An 18,727-nucleotide genomic window follows, 5' to 3' on the forward strand; every position below is an offset into this window, starting at 1 on the left:
AACTTGAGGATTAGGGGCCTTCCGGAATCTTACCAGGAGTTAATCCCGCATGTCAATAACATCTTTAAAACACTGTTGCCTGATACGGCTGATGGCGCTTTTACTTGCGACAGAATGCACCGAGCTCTCAGAGCTTTACCAGCACCAAACTTGCCACCGAGGGATATCATCCTATGCATGAAAGATTTCTTAATCAAAGAGCAAATCATACAAGCTGCAAGAACCGTGGGGCCTATCAAATATGAGGATCACGATATCCAAATTTTTCAAGATATCTCTCCGATCACCTTGGAAAAGCGTAAAAGCATGAAAGCAATCACCTCGGTCTTGATTAAGGAACAAATTCGCTATAAATGGGGTTATCCCTTTAAGTTAATCGTAACATCGAACGGCAAGACACACATCATTCAGACACCAAAAGAAGGTGAAAAGCTGCTGGTCTCGCTGGGCCTATCTAGGATGCCTCCTCAGAAATCACAATCACAGCGAAGGCCTCTGACCCTCATCTGGTCACAATCAAAGAATCGTTCTGGCTCTTCTTCTGCAAGAAGCTCTCCCTCGAGGTCACAGGATCCTACTTGACGTGAGACTGGAACTGGCAAGCATTATTACTTCTTTGTATTGCACCTGTATATTACAGGATGACACTTATGAGAATCGTTCTTTGTTTACCCTATAATGCACCTATTTTGAACTAAGCTTCAGATAGCAGCGGCTCCCTCTGGATTGGGCCTAGCGCATTATTCTCCCCCCTCAGCCTTTGGATTTATATCCCTTCTGCTGTTGTATCACAGGAACTCACTCCCTAATAATATTGGGGTTGTTACCTGCTGAACTTATTACTCTACTGTTAGTTCTATTGTAATGATTGAACTTAGGATTGTTAATGTTGCTGTTCTTTTATTTTTTAATTTTTTCCTTAACATTATTATTTTGAATGTTTATGATATGCTTGTTCCAGGGTCGATATTTCACACTTTGCTTTTATTTACAAAACATATACTCCAAGCCGATTTGAACATACTGGGCCACTCTCAAAAGAATTGCACCGCCATTAGTAATTCTGAGCTATTTTTTCTATACTTTCCAATATGGCCATTCGCTTAATTAGCCACAATGTACAGGGATTCAACTCCCCATCTAAAAGGAGGAAAGCCTTCAATCAGTATAAACAGCTCAAGGCTGACATTCTGTTTCTACAGGAGACTCACTACAATACTGGGGCTTGCTCTAGATTTTTTGATAGAGCTTATCAAAAAGCATATTTTACCACTTATACAAACAAAACTAGGGGCGTTGCAATTCTGATCCGAAATGGCATTGCTTTTGATCCTGTAAAGACATATAAAGACCCTGAGAGTCGATTCCTGATTATACAAGGTTCTCTAAATGGGAAGGATGTCACATTATGTAATATATATGCTCCGAGCTCAGCTCAAGCATCATTCTTTTGCGATTTCTTTATAATACTTGATAAATATATCTCTGGCCATTTGATAGTAGCAGGGGATTTGAACTGCGTGAGTAACCCTTTATCTGATTGAAGTTCAGTTTCAGAGGTTAGTAAGTCATTTCCTAAAACGCTTCGCAGATGCCTGAAAACGCACCAATTAACAGACCTTTGGAGGGCCTTCAATATGGGGGACAGATCATACTCCTTTTACTCCAATCCACATAATACTTATGCCAGGCTGGATTACTTATTTCTCTCACTCATCTTGATGGCTAATGCCACTTCCTCAGATATTCAACATTGTGTATGGTCTGACCATCACATTGTCACAGGTAATTTGGGATTCCTTGGAATGCCATACTCACATGAAAGTTGGCGTCTTAATGATCTATTACTACAGGACCCTGCAATTGTACAAGAAGTTCATGCATCTCTTGAAGAATACTTTCTGTTGAATGATAATGGAGAGGTGTCTGCTGGAACCTTGTGGGCTGCACACAAAACTGTATTGAGAGGGAAACTTATACAACTAGCTTCTAGGAGGAAAAAAGAAAGATTGTCAAAAATTCTGAAGCTTACGACTGAGCTAGACAATTTATATAATCAGCATAGCTCTACATTAGATCATGATAGGCTGATCCAGATCCGGGAAAAGAGACAGGCACTGAATCAGCTTCTTTCTGACTCAGTGGAGAAAACGTTGACATTTTCTAGGGCAAGATTTTTACTTTATGGCAACTCACCTAGCACACAATTTGCTAGAAAACTGACACAATACTATAAGCCTCCTCATTTATATAGGCTACAAAACAAACACGGTGCAGTTGAGTCTGCTCCCCACAAGGTTCTTGAGATATTCGAAGATTTTTATACTAACCTCTTTCACGCCCCTCAGCTACCACCAAACCCTGACCTAGACTGATGGCTGGAGTCTTTGCCCTTATCTAGAATCACTGATGAACAAAAGTCTTCCTTAAATGCCCCGATCTCTATTAAAGAAATTGAAGCAGCGATTTCCTCACTAAAAAATTCAAAAGCCCCAGGCCCTGATGGCTTTACTGGTCTTTATTTCAAGAAATTTAAACAAATTCTTATCCCTCAGCTCCATTCTTTATATAATGATGCTTTGAGTGGTCGGAAATTCCCTCCAGACCTCACTAGAGCATTTGTGTCTCTGATACCAAAGCCCAATTTAGACCACACCCTCCCACAAAATTACAGGCCTATCTCATTGATAAACAATGATATTAAAATCTTCTCAAAGATCCTAGCCATCCGTTTATCTTCAGTTATAACATACTTAAAGAGAAACTCCAACCAAGAATTGAACTTTTTCCCAATCAGTAGCTGATACCCCATTTTACATGAGAAAGACAATGATTTTCACAAACAGACCATCAGGGGGCGCTGTGTGACTGATTTTGTGCTGAAACCCCTCCCACAAGAGGCTCTGAATACCGCGGTACTGCTGGCAAACTGCCACAATGTAACAATGTTCAGAGACAGGAAATAGCTGTTATTAGCTGTCTAACAGACAGAGCAGCTAGAAACAGCTAAATAACCTGCCCACAGTAACAATGTCACCATGTAATAAATGTCAGAATGTGAATCTGGGAGAGGAAAGATTTTACAATGAGCAAACACTGACTAAATCATTTATACATAATTATGGTAAAAAATGAAGCACTTTTTTTACTACATTATTTTCACTGGAGTTCCTCTTTAATCTCTCCCTCTCAGTCTGGCTTTGTCTCTGCGAGGCAAACTACAGACAACACTAGATTGGCCTGTAATATCTTACAGGACGTTAAGCTGAATGATCAAAGACTCCTCCTTTTGAGTTTAGATTTACATAAAGCGTTCGACTCTGTCTTGTGGCCCTATTTACACGCAGTACTTTCTAAAATGGGCTTCTCTGGAGAATTTGTCCAAGCAATTTTAGCTTTGTATAACACTCCACAGGCAAAATTGAGATTGCCAGGCATTCTCTCCAACCCAATACCGATCACTAGAGGCACCAGGCAGGGGTGCCCCCTCTCCCCGCTACTCTTCTCTATAGCGATTGAACCCCTCTCTCTTGCAATACAAACGAATCCCAATATTAAAGGTTATATGAAAGAAGATAAAGAATACAAACTTAGCTTGTATGCTGACGACGCTTTATTATTTCTATCACAACCTTTGACATCTATGCCCACATTACTTCCATTACTAGAGCGTTTTGGTGAACTGTCCGGTCTCAAAGTGAACCCCTCAAAGTCCCAAGCATTACCTATAAACTTACCCACACAAGTGATAAAATTATACAAAGCCAACTTTGATTTTAAATGGGTGTCTAAAGAGCTTTCTTACCTGGGGATTAAATTAACCCCTACATTTGATGGCCTTATTAAGGCTAATTATGAGCCATTACTTAAAAATATTGAGAGTACACTCAAGGAATGGTCACAGTATAGGATCTCGTGGTTGGGCAAGGCAGTTGCTATAAAAATGGTAATATTACCATGTGTACTATATTATATGAGAGCCCTTCCTTTAAATCCTGGAAACCAGATAATTTCCAAAATGCAGAAATTACTAAACAAATTTGTGTGGGGTGGAAAATCAGCAAGGTTTAAAAATATTTATCTATATAGACACAGTTCTAAGGGAGGAATTGGTTTACCTAATCTTTCTTATTATCACTTGGCAGCTAGATTTGCACAATTAATAGCATGGTTTAACCCAGAAAAACAAACACCCTGGATACAATTCGAAAGAGACTCGGTTAGCCCTTTTAACTTAACAACTATACTTCCCCTTAAAAAAGCAAATTATAAAAAGCTCAAGTCATTAAACCTAATAGTTGCAGCCTCTTTCTTATTAAGGCATATTCATGGAGTCAAGTTGAAGCTGCAGTCCATGAAACCTCCTTGTTTATCATTTGTCGGCCACCCAGAGTTCCCCCCTGCATTTGAAGACCATTCACAATTTCAATGGTGGATAGCAAACTCATTGACAACCTCAAACCGATTTTGGATAGGCGATACATTTTTACCTTTTTCTTTAATCCAATTTAATTATAAGGCCCCTACAGTAGAACATTTTAGATACATACAAATTAAGAACTTTTTCTTAAAAAATACTGCTCCAAATGCTAGACTTAATTGCACATTTTTTGAAAACCTTAATCTCACTCCAGCACTTAATTCTGGAATAATCTCTAGAATATATTCACACATAATTGATCTAACACAAGAGATTAAAACTAAGAGTATGCTAGACTGGGAGAGGGAACTGCAGCTTGACTGGGACATTCATGAATGGAATAAAGTAGGCCTTAACCTAATTAGTTCTACTAGAACGCCTGCATTGAAGGACACTGCACTAAAATTAGCAACCAGATGGTACAAGACCCCTGTCTATTTACATAAAATTTTTCCAGCAGTATCTTCACAATGCTACAGAGGATGTCAGAGTGAAGGCACCCTGAAACACCTGTTTTGGGACTGCAGTGCTGTGAGTATTCATTGGGACAGGATTAAAGTTGAACTAGGTGCATTAACCGTACGCACAATCACATTAGAACCATATCATGTATTATTATTCGCTCCTAACCCCAGTATCCCTAAAAAATGGAAGCGGGTGTATTATGTCATGATCAGCGCTTTATTGTGGGCAATTGCGAGAAACTGGAAACAACCCACGGTACCTTTAGAACAGGTTTATTCTAGGATAGAAGACATTAGACTTATGGATTATATTACTCATACCATGCATGACAATATACCTAAATATAATTACGATTGGGAAGAGTGGTCCAGTTCTGATACTTTTTCACTCAACAATCCTTAAATCGGCTTGGAGGCAGGAATGATATGTGACCCTGGATGTATATGTTTCCCTTAGACGGTTCATTTGGTCTTTAAAGGATTAAGCATTTTGAATTCTCTTATGTTTAGCTAATTCCATTCTGAGCACTTTGATATCGCACCATATATGCACATATACCCGGAAAAGCTATTTCTATACGCTTGGAAAACAACATCAATGTGTACAATGTAAAATGTGCTGATGTATTTTATTACTGAGAATTCTTTGTCTGTATATGACTTTGTTTTTCAATAAAAATTTAGTAAACAAAACATATCCATGTGTTAGAACGGCTCAGTCAAAGTCCAGATCTAAATCCAATCGAGAATCTGTGGCAAGATCTGAAAACTGCTGTTCACAAACGCTGTCCATCTAATCTGACAGAGCTGGAGCTGTTTTGCATAGAAGAATGGGCAAGGATTTCAGTCTTTAGATGTGCAAAGCTGGTAGAGACAGAACCTAAAAGACTGGCCGCTGTAATTGCAGCAAAAGGTGGTTCTATAAAGTATTGACTCAGGGGGCTGAATAATTACGCACACCCCACTTTGCAGTTTTTTCGTTTTTTTTTTAAATGTTTAGAACCATGTACGGTTTTCGTTCCACTTCTCACGTGTACACACCACTTTGTACTGGTCTTTCACGTGGAATTCCAATAAAATTGATTCATGTTTGTGGCAGTAATATGACAAAATGTGGAAAAGTTAAAGGGGGCCGAATACTTTTGCAAACCACTGTAATTGAAAATCTGTGGTGTGAGTTAAAGAGAACTGTCCATGCTCAGAAAGCCATCAAACCTAAATGAACTAGAGATGTTTTGTAAAGAGGAATGGTCCAAAATACCTTCAACCAGAATCCAGACTCTCATTGGAACCTACAAGAAGCTTTTAGAGGCTGTAATTTCTGCAAAAACGAGGATCTACTAAATATTGATTTCATTTCTTTTTAGTGGTGCCCAAATGTATGCACCTGCATATTTTTGTTTAAACAATTATTGCACACTTTCTGTAAATCTAATAAACTTAATTTCACTTCTCAAATATCACTGTGTGTGTCTCCTATATGATATATTTCACTAACATTTTTTATCGTAACCAACCAACGATTTATACAGGAAAATCATGATGATTAACAAGGTTGCCCAAACCTTCGCATCCCACTGTATTTTCCAACACAATTTGACAAATAGGGCTGTGATGCTGACTCACCAGAATATTAAATCAATTGTTGCATCTTGCAAAAGTATCACCAGTGGTTACGAGCAATATAAAAATGAGTTACAAATTGATACCCTTATAGATCCAAAGATCATTGACTGCATCAGCAAGGGGCCCAGATGTAGGAAGAATATGAAAGTTAGAAAAAGTCGTTTAATTCTTAAAGAGGACTAGGAATTTACTAATATACTTGTTTCACTTAAATGCTTCCAGACTACGCTAGTTGAAATCTACGCCCCGTTTAGGACCTGTTATCCCTGCCTGGACGCAGAATTCCACTTCCCCACCGCACGTTGGCTCACATTGATCACAGGGTCAGAAGCCAATGAAATCGGCTCTTGACCAGCTCACAGAGCTCTGCTGTCAGAGCGAATAGGCTTTAGCGACGGGTTAATGGCATGAATGGCAACAGCGGCGTGATGACTCTAAGCCCCATTTTTAGTACCAGCAGTTTCTGGTCCGTAACCAAACTTTCATTTAGGCCCCTAGCTGAGGCAATTTACCTAGAAGCTAATTTCTTAAGTTATTTCAAACAGCAGAAGTATGTTGCTGTACACTTTCCCACTGGGTACAGATGTGAAAGTTGGTTGCACATATCAGCTGAAATACAGAATAGCTGAAGAGTTTAAGCATAGCCAGCTGCTAAATTCATAAACTGAAAGCAATAGCCTTGTTTTAACATAGAAAAAAAAAACACAATCCAAATACTCTTTGTGTATTCTGAACCGTGTGTATACACATATGCACTTGCAGTGTCAGCCACCAGGATTGAGCTCAATCCTGTGGGCAACCACACAGGAAAAAAATGCTGCAAACGCACAACTCGGGTACAACTGTCACAGGTGCACCATCTCTATGGTAGGATGGGAGGATAGAGTGGCTTCCAGATCTTTAAACAAGCTTGGGGTACACTTGTACATCTGCTAGGATCAGACTTTCTTGACCAGGATTCTGTGGGACCCCAGGGTTTCTTGAGGACCCTGCAGAAGTTCCCTAGCATTTTTCATTTAGGTGAGAATGTAGTGGTGTAGCTAGGGGCAAGGTTTGTGGGAAAAAGATTAAGTGTGCAAAAATTGGGCACGGCTATGAGAGGATGTGAGCATAGCAAAAAAACTAACTCAAAGGCAGGGGGTCAGAGGTTCCTCCCAAAACAGGCAAAGCGACAGTGAGGCCGGTTTCACATTTGCACTCACCACATTACAACACAAAAAAGCCCCCACAAACATATGATGCTGCAGCAGAGTATGGCGCATATGCATAGCATCAGCCCCCCCCCCCCTACCACACTCCCCTCGGCCAGTGGTGTACTTCCTGGTAGTGTGTGTGTGTGTGTGTGTGTGTGTGTGTGTGTGTGTGTGTGTGTGTGTGTGTGTGTGTGTGTAGAATAAGGGGTATTGGGTGTAAAAACCCTATTTTTTTTGTTCAGTCCTGCTTTAAAAGGTGCCTCCTCCCCTCAGTTGGGCAGCACCGGAGCAACTGTTTGCCCCCCCCCCCCCCAGTCTGGACAGGACACGCCACACACTGCAGCACGGATACTCAGTCAGTGGCCAGAACCACTGCAGAGGCTGGAGCATCAATTGCTTCTGACTGCTTCTCCCAGGGTGACACCCCTGCCTTGGTGATCACCAGGTGCAGCCTGCCCCCCTCACCCCCCCTTATAACACTACTGTGAGAACGGACTCAAGTGGCTACTCTGTGTTCCCTTCATTCATTACCTGTTTTAGCCTCCCTACTTGTTTACCACTGGTACAGTGGTCACACTTAGGACTAAAACCAAATCAATAAGGAGGCACAGTAAAAATAAGCGCGGCCATATGTAGACAGTATTATGAAGGATATGCAGTACAGTCCCGATTAACCGGAGCCAGCAGTTCTCTCTCAACCACACAACACAAATCGCTGGCACTACTCAGTGTTGATGAAGGCCAAGTTCTTAGGCTTTTTTTGGGCTCTGCTGTTCTTAGAGACTGGGTTAGAAGGCTACAAGGCTCCCCCAAGGTTAATACACTTCCAATCACTGTAATTTAATATTTAATCCAGAGTTCATAGTATGCATATAGATTAGGGCATAGTACTGTATTAGACAAGACAAGACAAATAACATTTATATAGCGCTTTTCTTCTGGCGGACTCAAAACGCTTGAGCTACAGCCACTAGGGCTTGCTCGGTAAGTAGGCAGTAGCAGTGTTAGGGAGTCTTAGCTAGGCCCATTTTAAACAATGAGCCAAGTAGCCCGAAAGCACACTTAGCCGGCATCAGTGATTCCAGTCAGTAATACTGTAATAGGATGCAGTATAATATTATAGGGGAGCACTTTAATAATGAGCTCTGTGATGGTGTGCTATAGTAGCCAGCAAAAATATAATCTGGCTACTGTAATAGAAAACATAATGCAGAGTATATGATATGAGTGCACTGCAAATGACATCCACAAATTCGGCGGTAAATGAGGAGACTATTGTAACTCAAAAAACGATTTGGGTTTAACCACAACCATTTTTAAAACCATGCCTCCTGCAAAATAAATCTTCATTCCTCCCACATTACCAATTCCCAAAAAGGTGTAACTTTTACGCAGAGGATCCCTGAAATCTTATCTTTAAAGGGAGCCTCAAGCGAGAATAAAAATTTAAAAAAGATAGGGGAGGGAAGGCTCTGGGTCCTATAAAGCCTTCCTCCCAGTGTCCTCGCTCCCCGCGCAGGCTCCCCTGTTCGGTTGTGGACTGCTCTCTTCCGCCAGCTGTACTGCGCACCGCGTGCGCAGTACAGAGACGCTGGTCTTCGGGAGCCCGAGTGCTTCCAAAGACTTAAGAAGTTTCCCACGGTGGGAGATTCAAACGGAGGAGCCTGCAGGGAAACGAGGAGACTGGTAGGAGAACTGGAAAGTTCTATAGGACCCGTAGCCTTCCCTCTCCTCGGTGAGTATCTGTTTTTATTTTTAGTCTCACTTCAGTATCACTTTACGGGTTCCTCCAGCATGAGGAGGTTGAGAAATGATTTACAGCTGGGATGGCCCACAATGGCCGTCTTGGCAGAGTTTCTGTCAAGTGTGTATACAAGGCTTAACTACATAGTTCAACAGTAAAAAAAAAACATATACAAAATTAAACCTCTTTAGCCCCACTGTACCTTTGTCTAGAGGAAAGAAAAGTCACAAGGATAAAAATAATCTGCCTAACTGGGTCAATGTACAGCAAAGTCCCCGTTATCCAACAGTGACGTTGATTGGCTGGTGCACTTTATGGTTGCTTGAGACTCGATGTTAAAAACAGGCCTAGCTGATACTGTACTATACCCTACTCTATATACAGAACATGAACTTCTGAAGCCTCGGGCAGCAGCAGAGGGCAGTCTCCGACCCATTGGTCAGGAGAGGAATGGGAAGGCTCTATAGGACCCAGAGCCTTCCCTCTCCTTAGGTAAGTATCTGTTTTGTTTTATAATTTAGCTACAGACTCTCTTTAACTTGATAATCCCAACTGTGGATGCCCTTCATAGTCTCTTTTAAATGCAAATATAAAATATGCCATAACCGCATCTTTTGGCAAGATATTTTACAACTCACAATCACTATTAATTCATGTTCAGTTTAGCTCATCTCTACTGTACACTAATTATAGAGAACTTGAAAGAGAGTCACAGATAAAATTAAAAAGTTGCCTATCAATAACTGAACTCAGCTACTTTAATGCTCCTGGACGAATATCATCTAAACCAGGTGTCTTATGTTGATTTTATGTACGGTATCTCACAATAGTGAGTACACCTCACATATTTTTGTAAATATTTTATTATACCTTTTCATTGGACAACACTGAAGATATTACACTTTGATACAATGTAAAGTAGTTTGTGTAAAGCTTCAATGTAGTGTAAATTTGTTCTCCTACCAAAGTAACTACACACGACCATAAATGTCTGAACCCCTTGCAGCCAAACTGAGTACACCTTTAAAGTAAAGAATGTCAACATTCTGACTAATTAGACAAAATCCCTCCCCAGGTCATGTTACTCAGGGTTACAATGTATCAGGTGTGAATGGGGAGAGCAGGTGTGTTAAATTTGGTGTTATCACACTCTCTCATACTGGTCACTGGAAGTTCAAAATGGCTTCTCATGGCAGAGAACTCTCTGAGGAAAAAAAAAAAAAAGAATTGTTCCTCTACCTTAAAGATGGATTGGGATATATGAAGATAGCCTACAACCTGAAAATTAGGTTGTCAACATACAGCTGTTTAAAGTGACAGGCTCTACACAGGACAGGCCCCACCATGGTTGTCCGGAGAAGTTGAGTGCACGTGCTCAGATTCACATTCAGAGGTTCTTTTTTGCAAACAGACATAAATCCTGCAAGCATTGTTGAAGAGGTTGTAGAGGTGGGGGGGAGAATCAGCCTGTCAGTGCTCAGACCATATGCCGCACACTACATCAAATTGGTCTGCATTGCTGTCATCCCAGAAGGAAGCCTCTTCTAAAGGCGATACACAAGAAAGCCTACAAACAAGCATACCTAGGACATGAATTACTGGAACCAGGTCCTGTGGTGTGATGAGACCAAAAAAACGTATTTGGTTTAGATAGTGTGAAGTGTGTGCGGTGGCAACAAGGCGAGTACAAAGAATTGCCTACAGTCAAGTATGGTGGGGGTTTGGGGCTGTATGAATGCTGCTGGCACTGGGGTGCTACAGTTCATTGTGGGAACCATGAAGGCCAACATGTACTGGGACATACTGAGCAGAGAATAATCCCCCGCCCCCTTTCAGAAATTGTGCTGCAATGCAGTATTCCGACCTAACGTCATGGCGTGCATGCGCGACAGTGTATTTAAACAATACACTTCCACATACCCGAATCAGTAGGTGAGGGCAAGCGCGCATCACATGTGTAAGGGATTTTGTTTTTCAGGATGGAGATCTTCTTTAAAGAGGAACTGTCGCGAAAATCTTAACATTTAAAACACAAAAATAAGAAGTACATTTCCTCCTGAGTAAAATGAGCCATAAATTACTTTTCTCCTATGTTGCTGACACTTACAGTAGGTAGTAGAAATCTGACATTACCAACAGATCTTGGGCTAGTCGATCTCTTCATGGGGGATTCTCAGCATGGCCTTTATTCTTTATAAAGACATTCCCTGAAAAAGATTTACACAAAGATGCTGGTCAGCCTCCCTGCACACTTTTTTGGCAGTTGGATGGAGCAACTGCCATTCACTAAGTGCTTTTAAAAATAAAGAAAACCCTATGAACCCCCCTATGAAAAGATGGGATAGTCCAAAATCGGTAGTCAGTAATGTCAGATTTCTACTACTTACTGTAAGCTACAGCAACATAGGAGAAAAGTAATTTATGGCTCATTTTACTCTGGAGGAAATGCACTTTTTATTTGTATGTGTTTTACATTTTACGATTTTCGCAACAGTTCCTCTTTAAGTATACCTTGGTACTGCATAGCCAGGCTGGACAAACTGCTAGTACAGTATCTAGGGCCCTTTTTTTGCAGCCATCACTGAATAGAGTCAGCCATTCGCTTCCTATGAGTGGCTCTGATACCTCCACAGGTGAGACTCACACTTGCAACACGTGCCCTGCAAAACTTTCTGCTCACACTTGAGCCAGTCATGAAGCCTCACTTCTAAATACAGAAAATCACGATAAACCACTCGCATCTTTAATGCGAGTGGTTTCGATACCTCCACAGACGGGACTTAGCACTCTCCTCTTCACTCTTAAGCTCAACACACACCATACAATCTTGGTTGTACAGATTTACCAAATCTATGTAGTATAAGGGCCAACAGATTGAAAATACCTGTAATGATTGATTGGATAAGCTCTTATACTACATGAAAGTGGTAAGATTGAACAACCAAGATTGTATGGTGTGTGTTGAGCCTTAGTTTTGCAACAAGTAGGCCCACTCTGATCTGCACACCCAGTGAAAGAAGCCTATACTGAGCTCCACATGCTACCAGAAGTGTCAGTGCTCACAAAGGAAGAGATACAAGGGAGTGCATACAATTCTGTGGGGGGACAGTGGCAATACTTTTATCAGTGATGGCGAAGTGGTAATGCTGCATCCTCTTGTTTACGTTCACATTATTCCTCATTTTCCCCAGGCTGCTTATTTGTACTGTACTGTATATCCAGCGCCATTCTTCTTGTCTTACAAATCCGACATCAACTCACTTGCAACCAGCCTGAAGAGAGCAGCTGACCATGGGTTTCACACTGACATATGAAGCATGCACCGCACACTATTTAATATATCCAGAGTCAGCATCACATAGAGGCCAAAAAAAAACAACATGTTTACTATAACAGAAGTTTTATTAAATCAGAGTTTACTATACCAGGAGTTGCTCCTATAGACATCAGTGTTCTCCCCAGACTCTTTTAGCCGGGTGCTCCACTTGGCTAATTTTGGTGAGCACCCGGCTGTCATCAGCTTGCCTCCTCATCCTCCTCCTACGCGGTAAGCAAAGTTACACCAGCCCTGTGTTCCCCCTCGCACACCACCCCGCTACTTTTTCATGCCACCCGGCTGAAAAAAAATTCTAGTGAGAACACTGGACTTATAATGGAGATTGGCCGGGACCTGAAAAGGTAGTTTACTATACCAGAATGTTTACTATATCAGAGTTTATTATAAACGAGATTATACTGTACTGCATGAACTTGGAAACATTATACCATAAATAACATGCATCACAAAAATACTCAATCCTGATCATGAGGAAAAGTGCAGGGTACTTTGTGCAATATTATCGGGATTGGGCAACATAATGTCGGTGAAGTCATAACATCATGTCGTTGATGACATCACATCGCCAAGTCCCAATGCTCCTGACATACAAGACTGGAGCTGTGCAGCAGAGGTGATGCGATCGGCACTGGCTGGAGGCACAGTAAGTAACTGACACAGTGCTGGGGATCGCAAGGGGGGTGGCGGGGTTGGGGCAGCTGTACTGGGACTGCTATAGTTATTTAACTTGACCTGGGGGGAAATTGCTGCTGCAAACCTTAGCGGTATGCCCGCATGGTGCCAGGCATACTGCTTTTAGCAAAATGTTCTTGCCTGACACAGTGTCGAGCATACCGCCCAGGAGGTTAATCTCCATTCCCACCATCCCAGACACCATCATCACTCCACCCAGCTGTCTAATAACAGTGAAGATCCATATGCTGGTCAGGAGCCAATAACTTTGCAATCACTGTGAGCTAATCCCAGTGATCACAGCCAAAAACTGGAAAAAAGGCTCTAGTCCTTAAAGGGACTCCGAGCAGTGCAGAAACTATGGAAAGATGCATATTTTAAAGCTCTCTTTCTCCTCATTCCAATGATATATAAACCACTGCCCTACGCCTTTTAGTTTTCGCTATTTTCGCGATTGAAATTGCCGCGGCCGCGATTTCAATCGCGAAAATAAAGAAAACTAAAAGGCGTAGAGCGATGATTTAGGTGTCGCCAGAAAGAGGAGAAAGAGAGCTTTAAAATGATATCCATCTTCCCATAGTTACTTGTATTACACAAGACGACACTTTCCCCAGTGTCAGCAGCTCCATTCAGCAGAAAAAGTCGGCCTGTGTAATACAATGTAACTATGGAAAGATGGATATCATTTTAAAGCTCTCTTTCTCCTCTTTCTGGCGACACCTAAATCGTTGCCCTACGCCTTTTAGTTTTCTTTATTTTCGCGATTGAAATCGTGGGCGCGGCAATTTCAATCGCGAAAATAGCGAAAACTAAAAGGCGTAGGGCAGCGGTTTATATATCATCGGAAAGAGGAGAAAGAGAGCTTTAAAATGATATGCATCTTTCCATAGTTTCTGCACTGCTCGGAGTCCCTTTAAGGGGTCAGAACTGCGCCGGCTACAGAAGATTAATGGGTGTTGCATTTGGTCTAAATGGAAATGCTCACAAGCAATTACATACTGGGTTAAGAAGGAAGTACTGTAGTTTTAATAACAAAAGTTTATGTGCCGTTTGGAGAAAAACTAGCAAATGTATGTCCTTGTCTGAGCAAGAAAAAAATGAGACAGTTTTGTAAGGATCAGCAAATAAAAGTGCACAAAGTGGGATAAAAAAAGAAGTAAAAAAAACAGCTAAAGCTATGTGCACTATTTAGATTTTCCTCGGCTATCTGAGTTAGTGTTGGGCAAAAATTTAGAGTGTATACTGGTTCCAGAACGTCAGTGACAAGGTTGTTACTGATCAAAAATGCAGGATCAATTACTAATCAGCTGTTCTTGCAGAACTTCACTTCCTGAAAAGCAGTGCTTGTTGCTTGTCTTCCCCCTTTAGGAAAATAATAAGCTGTTCTGTCTGGTACTCAGCAGCATGTTTGTACACCGACTGTTCTGAAATGGAGACCCCAAACCATCTAGTATGGTCATTTAAGGGGATTATAACCTAAAATGTGTATGCACCTCAAGAGGAAGAGAAAGTCAGAAAAGATGGGTGGGAGACAAAACAAGGCAACAGAGATGGTTAAGCCTGGGAGAATGAGGTGGCATACGCAAGGAGACAGGCATTGTGACATAGAAACCAAGTGGTGGCATAAAGAGAAAGAGAAAGGTTTGCTACAGATAATAAAAAGAAAACACAAATAAAAGCCTGGACTTCTGGAATCATATGGCTGGATGGATCCATGCCATCCATAAACTACTTTAATATATATTTCACACTTCTGGTGCTGAATGTTCTGATTGTACTGTAAAAAAAAATAAAAGTGTACATAGACTCTGAGGCCCATACGCAATTAACATTTTCTCTTGAGTTTTCTCCAAGGTGAAATTTTCACGCCTGTCAATAAAATGTCTTTTTTTACCCTTAGCAAGCAAGAAAATACTCAAAATAATTTTGATAGTACTTTGTCACCTACTTTGTGATATTTTTTCAATTGCAAAGAGCTTAGAAGGTTATATAAAGCGAAGATAAAACATTTTCACCTAGGAAAAAATTCAGGAGAAAAAGTTAATTGCATACGGACCTGAGCCTCTTCCAAAAGTGATAGAAACTTACAGTGGGGATGGTTATTTCCAATACTGAGGGCATTTGAAGTTTTTACACAACTGATAAGTACATCTGCTATGCCATTAAGGCTTTATGAATGATAACCTATTTACCTGCTGTACAAGAATATCTCCAATCTTCTGTATGATGTAATTACGATCGCTCCCCTCTTCTAAAGATTCCTTGCGTCTCTCCTTAAACCTAGTCAAGAACTGCCCATGCAGCTCTAACAGGTCATCCACACAAGGAAAAAGCTTGTTAACCTCTTCACTCCAATGCAGTTCTTCCCGAAGTGCTCGGGAATAAACCTTTAACATGATTTTAAGTGTTCGCACATGATGCATCTCTGTTTGCATAAGCTCTAAAAACATAAAACAAAAAAAAGGCAAAGTTAAATAATTTTCAAATGCAAAATGTGCAGTAACCAACACCATACCACCCTATGATCCAAGTTAAAGTGAACTTGAGATGTAAAAATTGCGTTTATTTATTTATACTTACCTGGGGCTTCCTCCATGGCCTCCCTCGCCCTCCTCTTCGGCCCCTACACACTTGCTCTATGCCTCCCAGTACTCCAGCCAGCCACGCTCTTCTGTGCATGCAAGGCTCGGCCGTGCACGCACCCCTCGTCGTGCTCCTATAGCCAGAACATTTTGCGCTTGCACAGTAGTACTGCACAGGCGCAGAACGTTCCCGGGGACGGGAGTGCGTGCAAGGCCGAGCATCCGCAGAAGCCCATTATTGGTGGTGACTGACCGGATTTCCGGAAGTCATAGTGCCAGAATGGAGGGGCCGAAGAGGACAGCAAGGGAGGCCACGGTCCTTATCAGGCTGGAGGAAGCCCCAGGTAAGTATAAATAAGGCCAGTATACTGGAATCACAGGTACTCTTTAAATGGATCATGAAGTGACTTGTAACAAGGGTGTATTCACTAAGTAAGGTGCGTAAAGTCTTATCGCACGATGAGTACAGCATAATTCAACACATTATATGCAATGCATTTCATTCTACTCATCATGCGTAAAACTTTAGTCATGTTATTCTGCTTACCGTACTTTAGTGAATACACCCCCAAGATGAGATAAACGTGTTAGGGAAAATCTCATTTGTACATCTAATAAGCCTCAGGTTCTCTTTTTCTTGCTATAAGAAACTGTCATTTAGAGGCCTAAATTCTTATTTCTGTGCAGTTGGAACCTTAATACTCTGATACCATATTAGAAGTCATAATACGCCTGTGTATCTGAGAAAAACACTTGTGATTGCAGGAAACAGTGGAGTTCACCAATGCAACATTTCACTGAATAAACATTTTTCTCCACCTAAGGCAGTCAAAACTTTGCACCTAGGTTTTTATCCGTTAAAAATAAGACCATGACGTTGCCCAAATTACTCACTGAGCGCCGCTGTAGCCGTAATTCCTGTTACGGCCTATGGCGCCGCCGGCTAAGCCCAAATCTCCAGCGCTGTTTTTACAGGGCTCCTTGCAGGTACCTGTTCAATAGAAAATACCTTCTCACCCTAAATTAGCTTGGTGCAAAATACTATAACTCTTGGAGAAAAAAAGGCCTCAATTGTTGGCCTCATTTGCGTATTTTGGACTGCACTGTACTGCTTGGACTGCAAAGTGCTAACAGTTGTTTAGCTGAGCCATTTGCCTTTAGCACTGGCACTATTCTACATTATTTGAACTGCCTGGATGATCATTTGTGTGGCAGTATGATTTCTCACCATAAATTACATCCTGTCTCTTGATGACTTCTTTTTTCTGCTTCTTGGCAAACGGAGGTTCAACTGCACTGCTCCAAGACTCAGCCTCAAGGTCAACAGCATCAGCTTCTAATTCTGATCTCACAGAGGAATAAAATGCATCTGAAAGATTAAAAAACAAATGAAGATATTTTGAAAACTGTAAAATGATTGTAATGCAAATAAGGCTGTGATCTAAAATAAATAGATTTCCCTGTTTTAATGAAAAGAGGTATAAAATGGTGACAAATTTTTTATTATGGAGTAGTGAAATCAATCATTTTAACACCCATATTAACTGTACAACTGTTGGCAACCAAAAGAATACACATTAGAAATCAAGATGGGGGTGTAAGTATTAAAGTAAACTTGAGATGGTAATTTGGTCCCTATTTATACTTACCTGGGGCTTCCTCCAACCCCACAAGGACCATGGCCTCCCTTGCCGTCATCTTCAACCCCTCCGTTCTTGTGCTATGCCTCCTGATAATCGTGTCTACATGGTAATGGCGTCACATGCACATCGTCATATGACACACTCACTGCAAGCGTGTGATACGCTGGCGTTTAACACGTGACGTAGTTACCATGGAGACGCGATGCAGGAAGCGGCAAATGGGTACGTCTTAACCCCGATAATCGCCTGCTTGCGACTCTGCAAGGAGGGAGCAGGGAAAGAGAAAGGAGGTGGCCAGAAATGCTAGGAATGCAGCCTGACAGCAGTTTCAAAGGACTCCCTGCTTCATCAGGGGCTAAAAATAACAGAAACGGAGACGGCACACAAATGGCTCAGCAATAGACTGTTTGGTCAGCGTACAGAAGAACGCAACAGGTTTTGGGTGTTACCCTTCCTTAGGTGTGGAAAGGCAATGGCTGAAACATGTTGTGTGCTTCTGTATGCTGACAATACAGTCTACTACCAAGTCATTTGTAGGCCAAATCAGTGTGCAGCTTTTCCAGGGCCGCACGTGTGCAGATGTCAAACAGGGATTGGATGGTATAATCCATGTGCGTAACCAGAAAGGGGTGTTTTCTGTCACACTCTGGCGCCCTGGGCTGCTGCTTGTCACCAGTGTGACCTACTAATGAGTTAACACTTACTTGATATATTGGTATTCACAGCGCATCACTTTTTCTACATTTTATTATGCAACAGGCTCATTCCAAAATGGATTAAATTCATTATTTCCCTCAGAATTCTACATGCATGCACGCACGCACGCATGCACGCACGCACGCACACACACACACACACACACCCCATAATGACAACGTGAAAATTTTTACAAAGAGTTTTGGCAAATGTATTTAAAAATAAAAATCACATGTACATAAGTATTCACAGCCGTTGCTCAGTACTTTGCCGATGCACCTTTGGAAGTAATTACAGCCTTTTAGAATATGATGCCATAAGCTTTGGCACACCTACCCTTGGCCAGCTTT

At 41.4% G+C, this 18,727-nt stretch overlaps 1 protein-coding gene across 3 annotated transcripts in view; it reads right to left on the reverse strand.

Moving 5' to 3' along the window:
• LOC137508598 (rho guanine nucleotide exchange factor 18-like) overlaps window positions 1–18,727 on the reverse strand; it is a 168,138-nt gene that overhangs the window by 134,114 nt on the left and 15,297 nt on the right. For all 3 annotated transcript variants that reach the window (XM_068233766.1, XM_068233767.1, XM_068233765.1), the window contains exons 3-4: window positions 17,267–17,407; window positions 15,649–15,896 (exon numbers count right to left, since the gene is read on the reverse strand). In XM_068233766.1, the coding sequence (XP_068089867.1) occupies window positions 15,649–15,896; window positions 17,267–17,407 (389 nt within the window). The remainder of the gene's footprint in view (window positions 1–15,648; window positions 15,897–17,266; window positions 17,408–18,727) is intronic.

This window comes from Hyperolius riggenbachi, chromosome 1, assembly GCF_040937935.1.
Source record: "Hyperolius riggenbachi isolate aHypRig1 chromosome 1, aHypRig1.pri, whole genome shotgun sequence".
NCBI classification, from domain to species: domain Eukaryota; kingdom Metazoa; phylum Chordata; class Amphibia; order Anura; family Hyperoliidae; genus Hyperolius; species Hyperolius riggenbachi.